The 22,649-nt window shown below is 40.3% G+C and overlaps 2 protein-coding genes across 4 annotated transcripts; both read left to right on the top strand.

Annotated features, from left to right (window-relative positions):
• Nucleotides 1-6: 6 nt before the first annotated feature.
• LOC131299566 (triphosphate tunnel metalloenzyme 3-like) lies at nucleotides 7-4,013 on the top strand. 3 transcript variants are annotated; one of them, XM_058325157.1, is made up of 2 exons: nucleotides 7-623; nucleotides 3,731-4,013. In XM_058325157.1, exons 1-2 carry the CDS (start codon nucleotides 7-9, stop codon nucleotides 3,777-3,779), a joined length of 666 nt encoding a protein of 221 aa, XP_058181140.1. In that variant the 3' UTR covers nucleotides 3,780-4,013. The 3 variants fall into 3 exon arrangements, with proteins under 3 accessions (XP_058181140.1, XP_058181146.1, XP_058181137.1); XM_058325163.1 differs by lacking the exon at nucleotides 7-623 and adding an exon at nucleotides 632-2,866; XM_058325154.1 differs by lacking the exon at nucleotides 7-623 and adding an exon at nucleotides 638-2,862.
• Nucleotides 4,014-5,761: 1,748 nt separating this feature from the next.
• Nucleotides 5,762-22,412, top strand: LOC131299559 (uncharacterized). The gene is made up of 12 exons (XM_058325148.1): nucleotides 5,762-6,042; nucleotides 6,154-6,253; nucleotides 7,265-7,340; nucleotides 7,680-7,776; nucleotides 8,093-8,195; nucleotides 9,985-10,118; nucleotides 11,777-11,954; nucleotides 12,145-12,299; nucleotides 20,672-20,881; nucleotides 21,212-21,559; nucleotides 21,651-21,777; nucleotides 21,902-22,412. The coding sequence occupies exons 1-12, from the start codon at nucleotides 5,890-5,892 to the stop codon at nucleotides 22,051-22,053; spliced, it is 1,833 nt and encodes a 610-aa protein (XP_058181131.1). The 5' UTR covers nucleotides 5,762-5,889; the 3' UTR covers nucleotides 22,054-22,412.
• The last annotated feature ends 237 nt before the right edge of the window (nucleotides 22,413-22,649 follow it).

The following is a 22,649-nucleotide window of genomic DNA, read 5'->3' as shown; positions in this document are numbered from 1 at the left end:
AAAGACATGGAAATCGAAGTGAAGCTCCGGCTGCCGTCCGCCGCCGCCCACCAAACCCTAGTGTCTCTCCTCACCCCCTGCCACCGCGTCACCCACCGCCAGCACAACACCTTCTTCGACGGCGCCGCGGCCCAGCTCTCCTCCCGCCGGGCCGTCCTCCGCCTCCGCTTCTATGGCGACGATGGCAACGATGACGCCAGGTGCGTCGTCTCCCTCAAGGCCAACGCCGTCATCTCCAACGGCGTCAGCCGCGTCGAGGAGGACGAGGAGGATCTCGACCCGCGGGCCGGCCGCAAGTACGTGGCCGACCCGCGGCTCCTCGGCGGGGTCCACTCGAGGGTCATGGACAGGGTAAGGGACGAGTTTGGGGTGAGCGGAGGTGAGGGGTTTGTTTGCCTGGGAGGGTTCAGGAATGTGAGGGGAGTGTATGATTGGAATGGATTAGTTTTGGAAGTGGATGAGACTTTTTACGATTTTGGGACTTGTTATGAGATAGAGTGTGAGAGTGTGGAGCCTGAGAAGGCCAAGGAGTTGATTGAGGGGTTTTTGAAGGAGAATGGGATTGCTTATTCTAACTCGGAGGCTTCGAAGTTTGCCATTTTCCGAGCCCGGAAGCTGCCGCTGTGAGTGAGATTTCAATGGTTTTTTTTAATCAGTTTTAAGATCTTGTTTTTGGTTTGTTGTCATTTGATTGGATGTTTTTACAATTTTCTTATCCTGGGAGTCAATTATGATGGGGTTTTGATCAGTTTGTGTCATTGCTATTTCTTTTTTGATAAGTGCTTTTGTTCGTAGTATCCTTGTTGGATGAGATTATGGCTGTTTTGGTTCATTATAATCCGGGTAGTTTCCACTGCAAGTGAACTCTGATAATAGGTTAGCACTAAGGAGGAAGTCGAATGAGCAAAAAGGTGTTGGAATTAGGATGTCCATCCCTCTCCATGCAGTCACGAGTTTAAACCTGCTTGCGGTGGTAATTATTGTGAACCAGTTGCCATATGTAGGGCACCTTGTTCAACTTGTACTTTTGTATGAGCTGTGGTGACGGAAGGGTTGGATACTAGCTACCTTGCAACACTATCTTGCAAGAGCACCTACCAGCTGAACATTCCACACTGGGGGAACCCTATAGTCATGTCAAGGGGGTCACTACATTGGTGGCTCTACCTTGCAAGACTATCTCCCAAGATCAGATCCCAGCCACACATTCTGCGCTGGGGGAACCCTATAGTCATGTCAAGGGGGCCACTACATTGGTCGCCCCTTTACCGAACTCCAATATGGCAATATGCTGACAAATACTATATTTATTATGGTAAAGCTATTATTGAAGTTATTCACTTTTATTTTAAGTTCAATGGTGAATGGACCCACACCATTCTTCTCCCATCCCCTTTTTTATGAGAGGTTTACAAATGGAAAAAGACTATTTTATGCCATACTCCATTAATTATCCTATATGTGGCTCGACGTTAGATGTAGGAGATAAACCATTTTTGATAACCAATTGGTGTTTAGATCAGCTTACACACACATTCATTAATCATGGTGATCAATCCCATCGTCCACTTGGGAGAGAGAGAACAATATTACATTATGCTTCTTCTTTATCCAGTGACGATATATGCGTAGGAGTTCAAAAAAGAATTATGTCTTTTTTTCTTTAATATCTCAAGGTGTGAATTAGCTTACACACCTTAAATAATCTCTGACGAACCAATCTCATCTTAATCGGACCGATTCCATCGTCCCCTAGGGACTGTACTGTGAACCTTTTGCTTCCTAACGCTTGCAAAGTGAGTTGTCTCTCTTTGGAGTCAAGAACGCTTATGTAGACGTTAGATTTTTGGAGGGATCCAACATAAAATCAATTGGCAATAAGTGGAGTAACCTCTAAATTATAAGAACCAAGCTAATCTCCGCCAACGACTATAAAATTCAACAAAGAATCCTTATTGGAACAGGAACAGCCATCACTAAAGCTGACAAAAAAAACCCCATCATATCTCTTTTCTTTCTTTTTGGTCCATTAAACAATTTGAAAGGGTCGACCAATGTATTGACCCTCTTGACATGACTATAGGGTTTTCCCAGCTTGGAATGTTTGGCTGGGAGGTGCTCTTGCGAGATAGTCTGGCTAGGTAAAAGTCTCCATTGGGTTTGTAAGCTCTAGAGACTTCTTTGGGACAGAGTATTTCATTTTCCAAGCCCATAAACGCTCCGCCTCCGCCGCCGCCGCCAACCAAACAAAAGACATGGAAATCGAAGTGAAGATCCGGCTGCCATCTGCTGCCGCCCACCAAACCCTACCCTCTCCCCTCTCCCCCTACCACCTTGTCACCCACTGCCAGCACAACACCTTTTTCGACGGTGTTGCCGCCATGCTCTCCTCCTGCCGCGCTGTCCTCCGGCTCCGCTTCTACGGCGACGACGCACCTGGCATCGTCGTCAACCTCAAGACCAATGCTGTTATAACTAATGGTGTCAGCCGTGTCGAGGCAGAGGAGGAGGAGCTCGACCCACGGGTTGGCCGCGAGTGCATGGCCGACCCGCGGCGCCTCGGCGGGGTCCGCTCGAGGGTCATGGACAGGGTTAGGGATGAGTTTGAGGTGAGTGGTGGTAATGGGTTTGTTTGCTTGGGTGGGTTTAGGAATGTGAGGGGAGTGTATGATTGGAATGGACTGGTGTTGGAAGTTGACGAGACTTTTTATGAGTTTGGGACTTGTTATGAGATAGAGTGTGAGAGTCTGGAGCCTGAGAAGGCCAAGGATTCGATTGTGGGTTTTTCAAGGAGAATGGATTTGGGTATTCTTACTCTGAGGCTTCGAAGTTTGCAATTTTCCGAGCCGGGAAGCTGCCGCTGTGAGTGAGATTTCAATGGGTTTTTGATTAGGTTTTTGTTTGTTGATATTTTTTAATAAGATCTTGTTTTTGGTCTGTTGTCATTTGATTGGATGTTTTTGCAGTTTTCTTATCTTGGGAGTTGACACTGTAAGTGAATTATGATGGGGTTTTGATCAGTTTTTGTCATCGCTATTTCTTTTTCATAAGTGCTTTTGTTCGTAGTATCGTTGTTGGATGAGATTGTGGCTGTTTTAGTGTTTTGGTTCATTATAATCCGGGAATTTGTTGGATGAGATTGTGGCTGTTTTGGTTCATTATAATCCGGGAAATTTCCACAGCAAGTTAACTATGATAGGTTATCACGAGGTGGAAGTTGAATAAGCGAAGGTGTAGGAATTAGGATGAAACTCCATGCCGAACTTTCCACCCTGGGGGAACCCTATAGTTACGTCAAGGGGGTCACTACATTGGTCGCCCCTTCCTAATTTTTTAATTTGGCCGAAAAGAAAGAAAAGAAGTGTGATGGGTTTTTTTTCTTCAGCTTTAGTGATAGCTGTTCCTGTTCCAATAAGGACTCTTTGTTGAACGTTAGGGATGTTTTACGTTCCGTCTCTTGAATGTTTCTTAGAATTTGCGAGGTTTGTTCGGTGTATCTAGACCTCTCAACATTAGCTATCAACAGCCTGAACAAGCGATCACCATTGATACAAATAAGGTTTGTGTGTTCGGTTTTAGCCTTTTAGGTGAAAAAAACATAGATTTGCTTCCATTGTTTACTTCAAATTCATGATGATTATCTCCTGCTTCATATAACATGACACTCCAGTTATTGCATATTTTATCCGGTGACCAAACTAAGGTACTTTTTTACTTGGTTCATTTGCAGGGTACCTGCCAATTGTTCATCGACAGCAGCGGCTGAGGACACGGAATAGAAGAAATTATGTTCAGTTACTGGAGCTAAGTTCAGTGCTCTCAAGTCTGCTGCAGTGTTTGCAGCAACTAGAGTATGTGATGGGAAAAGGAAAAAGAAAGGAATTGGAGTCGGAAATCGACGATAAACATATTTTTTTAACTTTGAATCAACTTATTGATATCGCGAATTATGTATGTACGAATTCGAATTAATCACTGGAGTTGTCTTAACTATGGGCAACCTTTTATATTTACCTCTTTTTGTTAGCATCATTCAGTGATGGCGGCCTTGTTAGGGGAGAAGGAACGGGAAGAAGAGTGGGTGAGGGAGAAGGAAAAGGAAATGACTAGTTTGGTAGCGGGAGAAGGGAGGGGAGGAGAGCTTCTCTCATTGGATGGGTCTTAGCTAACACCACCCCTCGTCCTAGAAAAATCTAATCGGAGTGGAAAAAAAAAAAAAAACTAGTTCGGTCACGTCTTCTTTATTCACCTTAAATCTTGTGCGCCCGGCAAACAAGCCTCTAAGCAGGCCATGTATTTCATTTGCATTTTCCCCTCTAACTCCTCCAAAGTCCTTACCCATTCTCAACTTCTCTGTTTTTTTTTTTTTTCCCTCCCTCTAAAAAAAAACCCACAATTATTTTCATCTTCTCCTCTCCTTCCACTGGTTCCCAAAAAGATCAGAACGCAGTAAACATCATATCCTCTTCCCTCCTTCCATGGTTCCGCCTATCGCTGCCCACCACCTACTACACAAAACTGAAAAACAAAACACACATTTGCACGCTCATTTCAAAGCCAGCAAAAGAAAGGAAAAAGAAAAACACTAAAGACGGAATGTAGAAGCCTATTGCCACGCCACTGGTCCCGATTTCTCATCATTATTCAAATTTTCTTCATTTTCGGAATTGTTTTCTTCATTTCTGAATCTTTAGGATTGTGAGGGTCGAACTCGCCACTTGATAGATGGAGGAGTTCCAAAAGGAGCAAGTTCAACAAGTGAGCTGTGCCTAAACATATACTCTACGCACTTAAATGCCACTGTTTTCTTTTTCCAGCCATTCTACTTCTCAACTCTCGAACAATAATCTTTTGGTTGCAAGTGCGTAGAGAAATCTCGAACAATAACCATGATTTTCTACAGTTTTTTTTTTCCCCTCAACTGTCAATGAGTAAACTAACCTCTACCGAGCAAGTTGAGTGGAGTGCAGTTGGTGCCTCCTGTATACTCGGATTCGATTTCCGTAAGTACCCATTCCCCTCTCCAAGTCCCCTAAGATAGAGTAGATTAGAAATAACGTTGGGAAAAAAAAAAAAAACTAACCTCTACCAAATCATGTCCTTATAAATTCACTACCCACCCCCTATGTTTCACTCCAAAATATGTGTTCTCATCCACTCCTGTACATTATGCAAGGATTTTTTTCCTCCATAATCCGAAAAACCAAAAAAGCGAATAAGCAGTTAATCAAGACAATTAGAATATGTCTAACTATTTTTTTTGGTAAGTATATTAGACTTGTAAAGTATATATTACACGAATTTTTGTTTTTTTGTTTTTTTGCCAAAAAGGATGAAGTTGAATGGGCTTTATTTGGAGGTAGACGTGGATGATATAGTTGTTGATACATCTTTCATAACAAAATAGAGCTTGTTTACATATTTAATAATAGTCGATAAAATTCATTTTTTGCTGCTAGTATGTTTTTTCATGCGTGGGTCCTATAGTACAAGGTGCATTACAAGGTTATAGTGTGACATCCGGACCGTTTATTTCGGATTCAAATTTCATCTCAATCAAAGACGGTTCAGATCGGCAAGGGCCGGGATAAAATCAAGACCATTAATAGCACTGCACTAGCGCACTACACGCCCCCGGTTCCCTCTGAGATAAACGGCTTGGGGCATGCATAGGTCCGGGTAAGTGCAAAAAAAAAAACGTATTTATTCAAGTTGAAGCCCTAACGTCAAATTAACGGCCTGTTTGGAAATCCGCGAAAAGAAAGGGAAAAAGCGAGAATAATGGGAGAAACTCTGGGACAAGTGCGAAGAAGATTGTATTCCATTCCATTTTGTTACTCTCATCAAACCCAAAAACCAAACAAGCCCTAACTAAATTCGAGTCGGAACATGGTGGTGGGTTTTCGAACTTCCATCACCCCCGCCGCCGCCGCCGCCTCCGCCAACGCAAACGCCGCCGTTTCGACCGCTGCTATCAAATCAGCTCTCATCCCAACTCGTCTTCTTCGTCCCTGCAATTCTTCGAGGAGTTACATTCACCTGGTATCATTCTTGCATGTTGGTTTCTTGACATATTTGCGGGGCTTGATTTTTTAATTTCATAAATTTTCCTTTGACTTGCGGATATTTTTTTTTTTCCCCCTGTGGGTTTAGTTTACAGTGTCATGTGGCTCAAAGTTGTATCCAGTTAAAGCTATGGCAGATGCTGATACCGTTTCAATTCCCATGGCGGACTCTCAAGCCTCTGGCTCTGGTATTAGTGTTTCTTCCTCTCTCATGGGGCAAACGTAGTTGTCCTACTCTTTTCTTTCTTTCTCTTTATGTTGATGTATGTTTAAAAAGTTCCCCAAGTTATGATTTTGAAATAATAAGGTAGCAGATGAAGTTGATTCAGAAGTTCCATTATGCTGAGATGGCTTGTTTCAATCTGTTGTCTAATATTACAATTAACAACTATTCTAAGGTGACGCTGAACCTCAGTCTTGAGGTTGGCTCACACTACTTGAACCTAAACTAAGGGGTGGCTCTAGAATTTTAGTTCAGAGAAGACAAAAACGTGAAGAAATTTTTTGCATACAAAACTCTTTGTAAAGTAAACATATTTACAAATTTATTGGGTCTAATTTATTTTGTTATGTTGAGCTATATTATCTTGTTACTCACAGGTTTAAGTGAATTTTTATTTACTTCGGCTAGGTGTGAATGATCAAGTGCCGATAATATTAAAGGAATACCCAATTATATGTTAAAAAAATAAAAAAGTTTAGTGCGTTTGTTGAACCCAGGGGGTTCGCGTGAGCCCTCTCAGATGATAGTCGAGCTGCCCTTGCCTAGCTGCGGAAAAACACTGCCAAGAAAAAAAAACTGCCATCTTTGACTTCTTCTTCCCTCTTTTCTCCCAGATTAATGTCAATTCAAGATCTTCCTCTTTCCATCTTTTGCATAACATGATTTACAGTACACAAGTGTGTCTGGTCATATTTTTGTAGGTGTAAGAAAATATGTGTGCATGTTTCAGCATGTGTTGTGTGCATGTTCAAGTATGTGTTGGGCTTTAGTTAACTATGTTGCTAGCAATGGCATCGCTTGTTTGGTTAATTGGGAAAAGACATGGTTGTAGGTTGAGGTGTTCTTTGAAGTTGTAACTTTTATTGACGGTTTCATATTCAGTTCTCTCGTGCAGTGGGTGGTTTCCCTTTTTATTTCCTGCAGTTGCTCTGTTCCGCACTAGAATATCTCTGATGTTAATGGTCACTTGATTCAGGTAGGAAACAAGCACTAATATCATTGTCCGACAAGAAGGATTTGGCTTTCCTTGGTAATGGACTTCAGGAATTGGGGTGAGTTTTCAAAACACTTTATGAGATTTTCTTATTGCTCGATAGAAAGGTCATTCTGAAATGCACAAATTTCTGCATATTATTGCTCTTTTTCCCCTGTTCAGCTCTCAGCAGTTTTTTTTTTCCTTTCTTGAAAGATGTCTGAAGTGCATTCTGTGATAGTTCTTTTTGGCTTATTCTCAGTGGTCTGTAAGACGCATGATCCAATACTAGTACTGAAAAGTAAAAAGTTATTTAAAGCTATTTTTGGCAAATAGACATGTCATTCAGTTGGCTATCCTGCAACACACATGCAGTTGTGTTCACTGCTTATCGATGACATTTCTTTTGACCATGTAGGTACACAATTGTTTCAACTGGAGGGACAGCATCTGCCTTGGAGAATGCTGGTGTCTCTGTCACCAAGGTGGAACAGCTTACTGGTTTTCCAGAAATGGTAAGCTGGTTTTTGTTTAATTTCTTCTGTCCTGCGTTTAGTTGTTTGTTAGGTTGGCAAATGGATTGGGTATAATGTTCTATTATTTTTTCAATTTTCCTTTGGATGATATAGACTTTGAATTTTTTTAAAAATAATCATTTTATTTCTTCAATGATTCATATTCTATAGTCCTATTGAATGCATATAAAGCTTCTTCAAAAGCATGTTCAACTTCTTAAAATTGACAGATGCTATGATGAGCTTGTTCTAAGCATTCTTTATATAGGGTTTCTTGTTGTTCCCTTGATCAACATTTTTCTCTATTTCATTACAGCTTGATGGTCGTGTAAAGACATTGCATCCTAACATACATGGAGGTATTCTTGCTCGAAGAGACCAAAAGCACCACGTGGAAGCTTTGATCAAGCATGGAATTGGTGAGCTCTATTACTTACCTGTCATCAGCAAGGCATCATAAATATGAATTTTTGATCCTTCTGAACAATGTCTTTTGGTCATTCGACCATTTGGTTTGCTAGGTAGATTAACCACATTAGGTAGACTCAGTGTAACTAGTCAACTTTGTTTAACGTTCTGTATGATTTCAATTCTCAAAGAGTACATTACCTCTGTTTTATTGTCTTTTTGTAAAACCCCCAACTCCTCACTAAATGGATAAATAGGTTGTCAAAAGACTCAAAACAAGAAAATAAGATACAAAATTTCAAGACTTAATCCATATACCACGGTCTAGTGAGAAATATTTGGCAGTTCCAATCCAAATGTCAACCATACATGCCTGACTTGCATCTCTTGTAAAATTTTTAACGTATATGGTAGTGAGAAAACTTAAAATTGATAAAGAAACCAAAATATCGAGTGTATGTTGAACTGTTGAAGTAGGATTTTTAACCCTTCAACTGATTTGCCCATGATTTTGTTGTTTTAAAGTTGTTAGATCTGGGTGGCTACCATTCAATTACATAAGATGCTTGGTAACAGAGAATAGATATTTATGGAGAAGATAGACGATATGAAATCTCCCAAGTCCCAAAATAAGTCCAACTACTACTTTTCCCAACCAACTAAAAGAAATTAATCATATACTCCTGCATTGTGTCAATTGTCATGTATTGTGTATCGCAACAAGGATCGTAAGAGCGTTGCAAGAGAATTTAATTTGACATGGGATATAATTAGAGATACAAATTGGTCTTACCGCTGAACGTGCTGATTCCTAAGATACATCGTGTCAATATGCATATTGAAGATTTATTTAAGCTTAAGATACTTAAAGAGACGTATCGGTTTTACACTCTAAACCTGTCAAATATGAAGATATTTATTGTGAATCATAAGATATAGGCAACACTCGTATATTGAAGTCAGCAAATTGGATGTGATGGAAAAGAGGGAAAATAACCAGAAGCAAAGATAAAGCCCATGAATAGCAATTTCACTAGCATGGGTAGAAATTAAGTAGTATATTTTGTTCTCAGTTATATTAGAATTGGTTGTTAAAGGGAAAGAGTGGAATTGGATGGATTATCCATGGGTGAAGTTTGAAGAGGTTTGTTTATCATACAAGTATTTTCAGCAATTGGTGGTATGAACATAATACCCTTTGGAATGTAAATAGGCGAAATAGTTGTGATGTAGTAACTGTAGTAACTGTAGTATTTGTTCAATTATGTACAAACAATTGAGTGAATTCCCTCACACGGGGTAAAATAAATGAAAATTTTAAGCTATTGGACAAATAGCCACTATGCCGGTCCAGACTTCTGAGTGATGATGTAGAACGCGTTCACAACAGGGCTTCACGTATATGGAAGTGCAGTACTCTGAAGCAACGGTGTCAATTGAACTGATAATCGAATCCCCTAGTAATTTTGGCTATTTGGAGTGACATGAGGATTAGGTGAAATAATGCATCATACTGGGTGGGCAACTTTCAGTAATGAGTGAAGGGTGGAGTGAAAGTCCTCTGGATGTAAGTAAGACACTAATTGTTTAACTATCATTTCTCATATGGGTCATCTGGAATCCTGGATACCCTTTGAATTTCATAGCCCTGTAGCACTAAGAGCTTTCAACCAAATCCTCGTGCAGTATGATGTACATCCTATCTGTGCTATACCAAGTTCACAGAACAAATGTGGCCAGAGTTTGCTGTTATTCACTTTATTTTGGTACTTTGCTATTTCTAAGGTAGTACTCCTACAGGTACCTTTGATGTAGTGGTGGTGAACTTGTATCCCTTCTATGACAAAGTTTCCTCTGCTGGTGGAATAGCCTTTGAGGATGGAATTGAGAACATTGATATCGGTGGTCCTGCCATGATTAGAGCTGCTGCAAAGGTAATTCATCTTGATCAAATGTTACGGTTGATGTTTGAGGAATATACTATTGGTTATTCATGATTCTACAGTTGTTTCTATACACCTAACGCGCATTACAGTCACATTTCATATCATCTATAACTGTTTCATTAAAGTGAACCCTAATATCTTAAGACCTTAGACATTACACCAGATAGCTCTATCTTCGACCCAACATTGGTCATGTTAGCAAGCTTATGCTGTCCACTCTAATATTAAGCATGTTGAGAAGCTATTTCATTTGATTTTTTTGAATTGTGCAAGCAATGCATGCACGAATCCTATGGTGTGTCAGTGTAAGCACCCTGTACGATCGTTTTCACATGAAATATACGGCACGCCGAGTAAACTCACTTATGAGTGTTAAGTTTTGTATGAAATTTTCTATGATATGTATTGGTAACTATACTCTTTTCTTGATTAGTAAACTTTTTTAAAGATAAAAAGTGCATGAGCAATTAAGGGAATGTCACCCTTGTACTCTACTCGTAGAGCTTTAAATGTGCAGGGTAACACTAATTAAGATTAACAAACTCATGACGTGATGTCTTGAACACCACTAGATCGTTCACAGTTCTTGCATTCTATCACCAAAAATCAAATAAACCTTGTCTTTTATGGGAAAAATTTGTCCCTCAAGCCTGACATCATAGGTGTCTTTCATAATTCAATACCTGAATTCCTATAATCAAGCTTGACATTGTATTAACTTTATAATTGTATCTCAACTTATCATCATTATTTCGGTAACTTATAATGTTTTTCATCTATGTCTTATTTCATGTGTTTCACCATTTGTCTAATTCCAAAAGTACAGAAGTAATAAAGTAGTAAACCAGTCTCAGAACTTGGGATGAGTGTCCGACTCCTCTTGGAGTTGCAAATTGTTAGATGTGTCAGGTGCTTCTCAGTTGAACACCATGAGAAACATAACCCAGTTGCGGTACTTGTATACAGTGGAGGACCCAGAAATTCCATATACTGGGGGCACCTATTATTCACAATCTTAAAAAAATATTTTTCTGTATATATACTACTAAATTATCGCTCAATCATTGAATATTTATCAATCATTCTATTCCACAATCGATCTTTGACAATCTTCATGGCTGAAAATACTTTTTCAACTGTCACGGTGGCAACCGTAAGATTAATGCCAAAGTCAAGAGAAAAACTAAAGAATATAGTAATTTAGAAATTTGATTTTCGTAATTTTTTGGATTGGGAGAAAAACACTAAGAGATAGGACAAAAATGGAGAAATAAAGGAAAGAGATAGAACAAAAATGTAAATAAAGGAAAGAGGTAGAACTAAAATATAAAACAAACAAAAAAAAAAAACAAAGGGATTGGGGTTGCTGGGAATCGAACCCAGGTGCCGGATATCTTCACAGTGTATACAACCACTACACCACGCCAATGTTCTGCACTAGAGTAGGAAACTTTTATATATTTATATCAAATTTTATTTAATTTTATTTAAAAAAAAAAAGGCGTGGGGGCACGTGACCCCTCGTTCCCCAATGTGGGTCCGCCCTTGCTTGTATATATATGTTATTGTTTTCTCTGTTACGGCCATACGTATGGTCAATGTGCCTCTCTCTCCAACTAAGTAACCAACCTCTTGCTGTTGAACAGAATCACAGCGATGTCTTGGTTGTGGTTGATTCAAAAGACTATCCTGAACTCCTAGGATTTCTTCAACGGAATCAGGATGACCAGCAGTTTCGAAGGAAGCTCGCTGCCAAGGCTTTTCAACATGTTGCTTCTTATGATTCTGCAGTTTCAGAGTGGCTGCGGAAGCAGACTATTGGAGGTACACACTTCAGCTCCGTTTTAGCTTCATGCTGCAACTATTGAATGAGAAATTTGCATGTTGATGAAGTGATGTCAGTCATCAGTTGGAATTCTATGTCATTCAAATTTTTTAAAAAAACCCTCAATTTCATGTGGTTTCCTAATGCTTTAATCCTTGAATTGCTGATGTTTGTTCTCTACGTTGGAAGACGATTTCCCTTCCAGCTTAACGGTGCCTCTCTCGCTCAAATGTTCACTGCGTTACGGTGAAAATCCTCATCAAAAGGCAGCATTTTATGTTGATAAAAGTCTATCTGAGGTTAATGGTGGTGGGATTGCAACTGCTATTCAACACCATGGGAAGGTGCGTGAGCAATACCGATAGAATTTATCATCTAAAGATTTTCAGGCCACATCTATGTTGTCAATAAATTTTGTGGCCAATGTTATGTTTGTTTGAGGTTCCAAGAGGAGATAATCTGCAAGATTCTTGTTAAGTGTATGGGTGTGTTAAGGTAGTTAACTCCATACCTTAAACTTTGTGGGTAAGTGCTTGACCGATTCCTAGACCTAAAATAATGGGTTGCCCCAAGCGTAGGGCTGAGACCGATGTAGCACAATACCCGGTAAGACCGGAGTCGAATCCACTAAGGACGGTGATGTGTGTGCTGTGGAAACTCGGATTGTAGTATTAAAATTAGCTCTTAGGTAGCCACCCTTTGTCTTTTAGTTGATTAATTAACTAATACTAACAGATAACTTGCTCAAATGATTAAAAAGAGAGGCATGGTCGTAGGGAATCCGGCGATCGCTACCCAATCAGAATCCACTCGCTTTTCAAAGTTCTAAAAACGATTAAATTTAGGGAGAATTGGAAACTCCGAAAGATGCGAATCCTATGGTTGCCGGTCCCGTACACAGTAGCAAACAGGTTTTGGTCCCCCGTTCCTGCTCACATGAGCCCTGGCAATGACTCGGATTCGTCCAACGGACGTAGTTTTCACCAACTAAATTATTTAATTAAATTAATGTGCGGAAAATTGCGAGACGAATCCTAATTGGGTCGCGGCGCGCCTTTACCCAGCGAGCAAGCCTCAGAAAAACTACTCACTCATTATTAAAAATAAAAAGAAAGAAACCTTAGAATTAATCATGCCTCCAAATACGAAACAAACAGAAGAAATAGATTAAACAAGTTCTAACGAACAACTTTAATGGACGGAAATTAATACGAGTTACTGAAGTGCGAGTACTTGAACAAAACTTGAAAACTTCAAAAGAAAAGAGCTCTGGAAGGAAAAGAACGTAAGAAAAAGCTGCTACGTAATGTTCGAACCCTAAAAACAAAGTTTGGGAAGGTATTTATATTAATCCCCAAAGTCTAGAATTAAAAATAATCGAAATGCAATTTTTCCCTTTAAAGCCTTCTGTAGCCCTACAAGGAATAGCTGTAGGGCTACTGGTTTCTCTGTTCCCCAGCTAATGCACTCTGTAGGGCTACACTTCTGAGCTGTAGCCCTACCGCCTACTTTAGTGAGAATTTTGTGCTTGCATGCACTTTTTGGCACCCGACGCGTCCATCACGTCACCCGACGCCTCACGCCTCCGTCACGACTTCCCATGGCGACGTCCGACACGGCCTCAAGGCCCCGCAATCCAAATTTGGCGCAAGAACCGCCTTATTTCCTGCGAAACTAACAAAGACACAAAAACAAGACAAAGCACGGCATCAAGTGGAAAATGGAATAAACCGCGCCTCTAACGCGCTAATATGCCCTGCTTAGGCACTTATATCTACGATATCACGCGCCTATCACACCCCCCAACTTGAACGTTGCTAGTCCCTAGTAACAAACGAAAATAAAATAACAAAACAAAGACTAACAAGACACGAATGGGGATACAAAGGTTATGCATGCTGTACAATAAAATAGGCGGGTCGAAAAATTTTCACCTCCTCACTCACCTGCAACTCAAAAACATGCATGCCTTGGCAAAAAAAAAAGAACAAAATTAGTGCCGAAACACATGCAGAGATAAATGCCCCCACGAAAGCAACGATGCTACACTCGCTCACCGGAACACTCAAACATTCCATGCAAAAAGCGATTGGCGAACCACGTGGGACCGAAACAAAGGCCATCACGCGCCAATTAAAGACAACGCTGACAGAGAATAAAAGCACAATATATATACAGTCACGATTCCACAAAATTAGCAACATTAACGTAAAACATGCATGAACGAGAGTTTAACAACGTGCACAAGATCCACTAAGGACTTAATTAGGCTTATAATGACCATGGTTCCAAACGAAAGGGAAACTGCAAAATTAAGCGGCGGCCTATAATAGCGCACGGTCATCTATCCAGACTGGCCGCCACCTTACTCTTAGCTACCAACATGCACCCATTGGTGCCAACCAAACAAAGTCCAACAAGAGATTTAAACATCCATAACTAAGTTTTTATGGACCCAAATACCAGAAAAACAAACATAGTCCATCGACACTTGAAACATGAAATAAACACATAAAACGACACCACCACCTAGCCTGATGCATCACGGAAGTCCAAAATCAATCCGAACCGCTCTCGGCAAAGTCGTCGCTAACCTCCAACTCCGGAAACTCGAGATTCTGATAGGGAGCCGAAGACTGACCGGTGACACGGCCATACAACCACTGGTTCTGGTAGGCTAGTTTGCGCTGAGTCCTCCCGATTTGACGCACCTCCCTTTTAATCTTCTGTTGGCTCTTCGCCGTTGCTACCCCAAGACAAAATATCTTCTTTAACCAAGTGTTCGAACTAGCATTCGCCGGAGGTTCAGTCAATAACGCACTCCGCCGACCACTAGATTGGGCAACGCTCTTAGTAAGCAGAGAGACATCTATGGCACCAGGATTCAACTCATCATTCTTAAACCATTTCTGACCCAGCTCCCCGGTCGCCCTACCAATAGCAAAAATCAAACACGGAAACGGCATCCTAGTTTGGGTCGGGGCATCCCTGAATTCTATAATCTTTGTAAAAATGTACTGGGCCCAATCACACACAGTATCCTCTGCCAAAAATGTGACCATCAAATTCCCCGTGGTCTCAGAAGGCTTACCTTCGGTCGCCCGTGGGTCTAAATTATAGCACACCAACTGGTTAACCAAACGGAACGATGCCCTAAATTTACCGGGCCGATGTGGGATCATACCATGCTTTTTGCTCTCATACATCATATCAAACACCTCTTCCTTATCAAATTCTGAATTAAGGGCCGGGTAGTTTGTAGGCCGCGTGGGCCTCTCATATTTCAACCTAGTAGCAATAATATCAGGAGTTACTATCACAGGTGTCCTACTGATCCTAGAGGTAATGCAGGCCCCGGGTTGCAAGTTAGTCCCGGCCTCAGGCAACACAATATTTTTATAAAATTTCTCAACTAGTTCAGTGTTATACCCAGGATTTTCCTCAAACTAGAAAGACAAACCTTGATCTACGACAGCCTGAATGACCACATTGTCCGGTGGGAACCCATCTCTGATAATGTGCCTCTCAGCCTTGACCCCACGCCCCTTGCATGAGAGTTCCCAAGCCACCCACTCATCCCTTGCAATTTGCTCACGATTTCTCCTACGAACCCGGCCACACGGTGCATGTCCCTCCTCCGGATTGTGCTCTTGCTCAATGTCCAGACCACTAGCATGACTAGAAGTTGCCGCGACCTTACCCTTTTCTGTCTCGGTTGCCCTCTTCTTGGATGCCATGTCTTTGGTGGGTAAAAGGTTAGGGCTTGGTTTTTTTTTTTTTTTTGGAAAAGAGGAGATATGGTTTTTTTTGTGAAGGTTTGAGAGATATATGTAGTAGAGATGGGGAAAAGGAGGATTTTGGTGAAGTTTGGTGGATTTTTGTGGAGTTTGGAAGGGTTTTGATGGAGATGGGTGGAGTTTTTGGTTATGGAGTTTTGGGGTTTTCTGGAGAAAAAGCAAAAGGTAGAAGATGAAAAGAGGAGAGAGAGAGAGATAATGGGGCCGGCTGCCCCTTTTTTTATTCCACACAGCGGTGTGTTTTTTTTTTTTTTAATTGAAGGATGGTCGGCAGCACTACAGCATATGGCTGTAGCGGTACGGGTTAATCTGGAAAGGTTAGCCACGTTTCTCACTTTTTTTTTTTTTTTTGCTTGTTTGTTTCTTTTTTTTTTGGCTAAGGGTTTTGGTTAAGGGTTTCACACACATGACACCCAAGAAAACTTCTTCAACTCCACTTCCAATAATAACAATGCTCCAAATAAGACACACATGATGCACAGAGCTAGACCCCCAACTACAATCCAACCCACACACCGGTTTCCTAGGTTAGACTCAAGAACTGACTCGGACTAGTTTAAGATTGGACAAAGGGACACATATGTGGTCTAATCATGCAAAAATGCCTTGTCTCATCCCCTATGCACGTTACCAACTCTCACAAATGCATGCAAAACATCTAGCTACTCAATTGTGAAACAAAAGCCTACTATTTTCCGCAAATGCGAGAAAAAGAAAACAAAAAATATGGCAATGTTTATCAGGATGCACTATTAACAACGTGGGGACACCTACTCAACGTAACGACAACACTAACATGTTCACAAAGGCGCCAAATATATGCATGAACTTGAATTAAACAGGCACAATAATTCGGCTAATTCTAACATGCTCGCCTAACAATACAATCAAGCATAAAAAATGTATCCCCGGAAAAATTAAAAAATAAAAATTTATCCTAAAATTACCCTAGCAACGCAACAAAACATGTACAAGGTACACCCTCTCCCCAACTAGAAACTTGCTATGTCCCCAGAGCATGGAGACACAGCAAAAGAAAAATACAAGGGAGAAGAAATGGACCTATGGATGGCAGCCAACCACCATGACCTCGGCCGATGTTCGAGGAATTTCCTGTCACCCAGCCTCCGGGCCAGTCACCGTACCCTGCAAAAGACATTAGTTCCGCCCGGTTCGTGGTATCCGAGCTCCCAAAACAAAAACAAAAAGAAAATACTCCACCAAATCGTCACGCGATCAACGTGTCATACTTTTCTCCCCATCCCTCGCCGGTGGGCTAGAAACGGGTGGCTATACAAGACCATGATGCAAAATTTTTTTCTCTTTTCAATTTCCTATTTTTTTTTCTTTTTGGATTTTTAAGATTCTAAAAGTGAAAAACTGAAAAACTTACCAAAGTAATCCCTCCCCTCAACTTGAACCATTCGATGTCCTCATTGAATGCAAAAGAACAAAAATATAGGACATAAAAGAAAAAGAAGGGAAAGGTATCACCTCAGAACGGAGAACTATGCAAGAAATAAGATAGCGGGGAGAAGACCCCCCCAACTTGAACGAAGTATCCTGCAATGTTAGTCCTCACAAAAAAAAAAAAAGAAATAAAATAAAATAAAAGTAGCAAATCTAAGAAAAAGAAAAGAAAAGAAAAGAAAAAATTATACAAAAAGTTAATGACATTCAATCCAATAACGTGAAATCCAACCATTTATCACACTACGAAGAGCAATCAAAATCAACATCTCACCCCACTTCAAACACTCCGTTAAAAATTGTACGCGACCATGCCACAAAACCAAATACTTTGAAAATCTTAATTGCCTTAGTCGCGTTTGAATTTTAAGTTCCATCAATTGCATATTCCGAACCAAATTAACTTTCAAGTTGTTGATAAGTGTCAAAAAAAATGGATGGTAAACCATATTAAAATTATCAACCCCAAGAAAGTCAATTTGTTCTAACATGATAATCTCTTGCAATGGTGGAGACTCAATAGAAGTGATGACATCAACATCTATGGCTAGGGATATTTGATCATCAAGAACAATTGGATTTTGCACAATTATTGGCAACGACTCCTGATCAGGAGTCGCGTCATGAAAATCCATCTCAAGTGTACTAGAATGCTCTCGAGAAGACTTTTGCACTTCAGGTGAACCAACTATTTCGTTAGTTACAAGTGACTCTGTTGTTTCATCTTCCAATACACAAGAATTAATCACTTGAAAATTTTCAACTTGATTGCAAGAAAGAGAATCAGCTAATTGATCAAAATAAGGTGGCTCTATTTCCTCTTTTTCCCTCCCATCAGAACTGGTATCCTCAGAACTTTAAGTCAACTCACAAAATTGGAGGTTTTGGATTAATTCATCTAAGAAATCCCAAGCGTCTTCAGGGGTTTTATCCAGGAATTCGACAGTGGGCCTAAAATCCACCTCGCATGGCTTAAGGTTTAAACCACGGCAAAAGATAACCAGAAGACTGCTAAGCTCACAATTAAAACTCGACCAAGAGAATACAACAAATTTAAATCGCTTCCAACACTGTGACAAAGACTCATCATCATGTTGAGAGAAATCTGATAGTTCTTGTAAAAGCATATGAGTCTCATATGAGGGATTGAAATGATTGAAAAATTGTATTACAATCTCACCCCATGTCAATCTTGGACTCAAAAAATTAAACCAATCTAAAGCACTATCACGCAAAGATGCTGGAAATACATGTAAGAGAGCCACTTCATCTCTACCAAAAGCTTTCTCAAGGTCATGAATATGCGAAAAATGATTTTCTGAGGCCAAACCATAAAATATATGAAGTGACATTGGACAATCAAATTGTCTTGCATAACCTCCATACCACCTTGCAAAATGGGACATTTTTTTTTTTTTTTGTGCTTTTCAACAATTTAAAAAATAAATAAATAAATAAAGAACTAAAAAGAAAACAAATAAAAAATAACTACCCGAATTCTTAACACACGTTACCGTCCCCGGCAACGGCGCCAAAAATGCTTGACCGATTCCTAGACCTAAAATAATGGGTTGCTCCAAGCGTAGGGCTGAGACCGATGTAGCACAATACCCGGTAAGACCGGAGTCGAATCCACAAAGGACGGTGATGTGTATGCTGTGGAAACTCGGATTGTAGTATTAAAATTAGCTCTTAGGTAGCCACCATTTGTCTTTTAGTTGATTGATTAACTAATACTAACAGATAACTTGCTCAAATGATTAAAAAGAGAGGCATGGTCGTAGGGTATCCGGCGATCGCTACCCAATCAGAATCCGCTCGCTTTTCAAAGTTCTAAAAACGATTAAATTTAGGGAGAATTGGAAACTCCGAAAGATGCGAATCCTATGGTTGCCGGTCCCGTACACAGCAGCAAACAGGTTTTGGTCCCCCGTTCCCACTCACATGAGCCCTGGCAATGCCTCGGATTCGTCCAATGGACGTAGTTTTCACCAACTAAATTATTTAATTAAATTAATGTGCGGAAAATTGCGAGACGAATCCTAATTGGGTCGCGGCGCGCCTTTACCCAGCGAGCAAGCCTCAGAAAAACTACTCACTCATTATTAAAAATAAAAAGAAAGAAACCTTAGAATTAATCATGCCTCCAAATACGAAACAAACAGAAGAAATAGATTAAACAAGTTTTAACGAACAACTTTAATGAAGGACGAAAATTAATACGAGTTACCGAAGTGCGAGTACTTGAACAAAACTTGAAAACTTCAAAAGAAAAGAGGTCTGGAAGGAAAAGAACGTAAGAAAAAGCTGCTACGTAATGTTCGAACCCTAAAAACAAAGTTTGGGGAGGTATTTATATTAATCCCCAAAGTCTAGAATTAAAAATAATCGAAATACAATTTTTCCCTTTAAAGCCTTCGGTAGCCCTACAAGGAGGGCTACTGGTTTCTCTGTTCCCCAGCTAATGCACTCTGTAGGGCTACACTTCTGAGCTGTAGCCCTACCGCCTACTTTAGTGAGAATTTTGTGCTTGCATGCACTTTTTGGCACCCGACGCGTCCATCACGTCACCCGACGCCTCACGCCTCCGTCACGACTTCCCATGGCGACGTCCGACACGGCCTCAAGGCCTCGCAATCCAAACTTGGCGCAAGAGCCGCCTTATTTCCTGCGAAACTAACAAAGACACAAAAACAAGACAAAGCACGGCATCAAGTGGAAAATGGAATAAACCGCGCCTCTAACGCGCTAATATGCCCTACTTAGGCGCTTATATCTACGATATCATGCGCCTATCAGTAAGCATACCTTAGACTTTGTTTCAAACAGGATCATGTATAATGCTGGTTAAAATGTCTCTCCTAGCTTCTTTTATTAATGCTGGACCCTCTATGGTGGGTTTGATTCTTTTGAACAGAATAGCAAATGGATTTTGATATACATATTCATCTGAGTAAACGTAATTTAGTTTACTAGTTAAATTAAATTAATATATTTAATACCGGGTAACTATACACTGGAATATTGTTGTTACAAAGTCGTCTTTTCTACACGACCAATTCTGCAGCTGCTACAAAAGACTCTGACTTGTAACTAAATGTCAAGTTTGAATCATATGCGTTATGTGATTGTCCCAGCACCTTCGCTTTAGGCTCTGCCTATGGCCTATGCTCATTTGTCAGATTTACCGCTACTATCATGAGGGGCAAAGTTTCAATATTCTTTTAAATTGTAATTGCTGTAAATTAGAGATCGTCGGAGGCATTACTCCCTACTCCATAATAAGGTTAGTTGTAAAAGAAAATAAAGGACCAGCTCTTTTGTTGTTTGCTTCTCAGTAGTTGTCCTAGTACAGGTACCTGCAACTGTCCATCTCTTCCATACATGGAGGGAGTTTCTTGGATGTTGGATTAAAGAGGATCACTCACATTTTCCTATTGTTGGTGCAGGAGATGTCATACAATAACTATTTAGATGCTGATGCAGCTTGGAATTGTGTGTGCGAGTTTAATAAACCTACTTGCGTAATTGTAAAACACACAAATCCCTGTGGTGTAGCTTCACGTGATGATATCATTGAAGCCTACAAATTATCTGTAAAAGCAGACCCAGTCAGTGCATTTGGTGGGATTGTTGCCTTCAACATTGAAGTTGATGAGGTAAACTGGTTCTGTTTTTCATTGATTTATGTTTGTATTTTGTTCTTGTTTGTTGAGCTACATCTAAAGTTCGATCTTCACAAGTATATTAAGCTGGAAATCACTTTGCACCCCATCCACTTTAAATAACTACTGTCTTCCACGAAAAGCATGAGCCTAGCATTATTTTCTGTGGAACTTCTTGTTTCATCATTGATCTGTAGAAGCTTTTCCCTATGCCTTCATTTGATACAATAAATGGACTTTGATTTCTTAAGGAGCCGACACAAGAAGTTTTCATGGATTCCTTTTCTCAAAAAGAAACTAATTTCCCTTTTGCGATATTTGAAGGATCTTGCAAAGGAAATACGAGAGTTTAGAAGTCCGACAGATGGTGAAACGCGGATGTTCTATGAGATTGTGGTTGCACCTAAGTATTCGAAAAAGGGTCTTGAGATCCTCCGCGGAAAGTCAAAGACTTTGAGAATCCTTGAGGCAAGCAAGAATAAGAAAGGAAAGCTTTCTCTGAGACAAGTTGGTGGTGGTTGGCTAGCTCAGGATTCAGATGATGTAACACCAGAAGATATAGAATTTAATTTAGTTTCTGAGAAGACTCCGCAAGAGAATGAGCTTTCTGATGCGAAATTTGCATGGCTATGTGTGAAGCATGTCAAGAGCAACGCCATTGTAATTGCTAAGGTTAGCACTTTTCTTGACTCCGCATTATAGAACACTGTTTCATGTGGAATTTGAGGCCTGAGAGCATTTTACAGTGGTCATGACTGTGCAGGAAAACTGTATGTTGGGTATGGGAAGTGGACAACCGAATCGCTTGGAGAGTTTGAGGATTGCTTTAAGGAAAGCGGGAGACAAAGTCAAGGGAGCAGCTTTGGCTAGTGATGCATTCTTCCCATTTGGTATTTATTACTAGTTTACGTCTTAAAGTAGCTATAGTACTACATACTGGGAATCACGTATGTGCTAATAGAATCACATGATGGTTTCCTTCCATATCTAATTTGGAATTTGTTTGCCCATCAGCCTGGAAAGATGCAGTAGAAGAAGCTTGTGAAAGCGGGATTGGTGTTATAGCAGAGCCTGGAGGAAGCATTAGAGATGGAGATGCGGTAGATTGTTGTAATAAGTATGGGGTTTCGCTTCTTTTCACTAATGTGAGGCACTTTAGGCATTGAAGCTGAATTACGTTCGAAAGAAGTGCTTTTGGCCATTTTGGTTCATCTTGTGCTGCTATGTTGGCGTCGTGCTTCAAAGATTGCGGAACTCGTAAGTAGGTCACAAAAAATCTTGAGTTCATCATAGGTTACGTACGTAGTGGGATCGTATTTTTGTGTCTGATAGAGCAACCAATTTAGTTCAGTCGTGGTTCTCGTACATGAGAAGAATTTTTGGATTGTGGTTACTTTTGGTCTTTTTGTGTCTGAGGGGTTCACTGTTGTAAGATAATTTTGAGTTTGTGGTGTCGTCTTTCTTGTATTTGGTTGAAAAACTGTTTCTGGAAAATGACTTTCTTATAACAATTGTTTGTTTTTCATGATAACACCACCAATAAGATGAAATAAGTGATTTTTGGAGTTTAAGAACGAAGTAGACAAACAGATCATAGTTTAGGGGATAAAAACATATAAAAAAAAAACTCTTAACCTAGCTATCTATTTTTTGGTAAACACGTAACCTAGCTATCGACGCTATGATTTTATGATTTTTCATCATCGTGTTGTGATTCTATTATTTGTCATCATGATGCAAATAGCTGCATCTACAACCATGG

Source organism: Rhododendron vialii, chromosome 1a (genome assembly GCF_030253575.1).
Source record: "Rhododendron vialii isolate Sample 1 chromosome 1a, ASM3025357v1".
NCBI classification, from domain to species: domain Eukaryota; kingdom Viridiplantae; phylum Streptophyta; class Magnoliopsida; order Ericales; family Ericaceae; genus Rhododendron; species Rhododendron vialii.
Note: the sequence above shows the minus strand (reverse complement) of the source record. Positions and strands in the feature narration are given on the sequence as shown.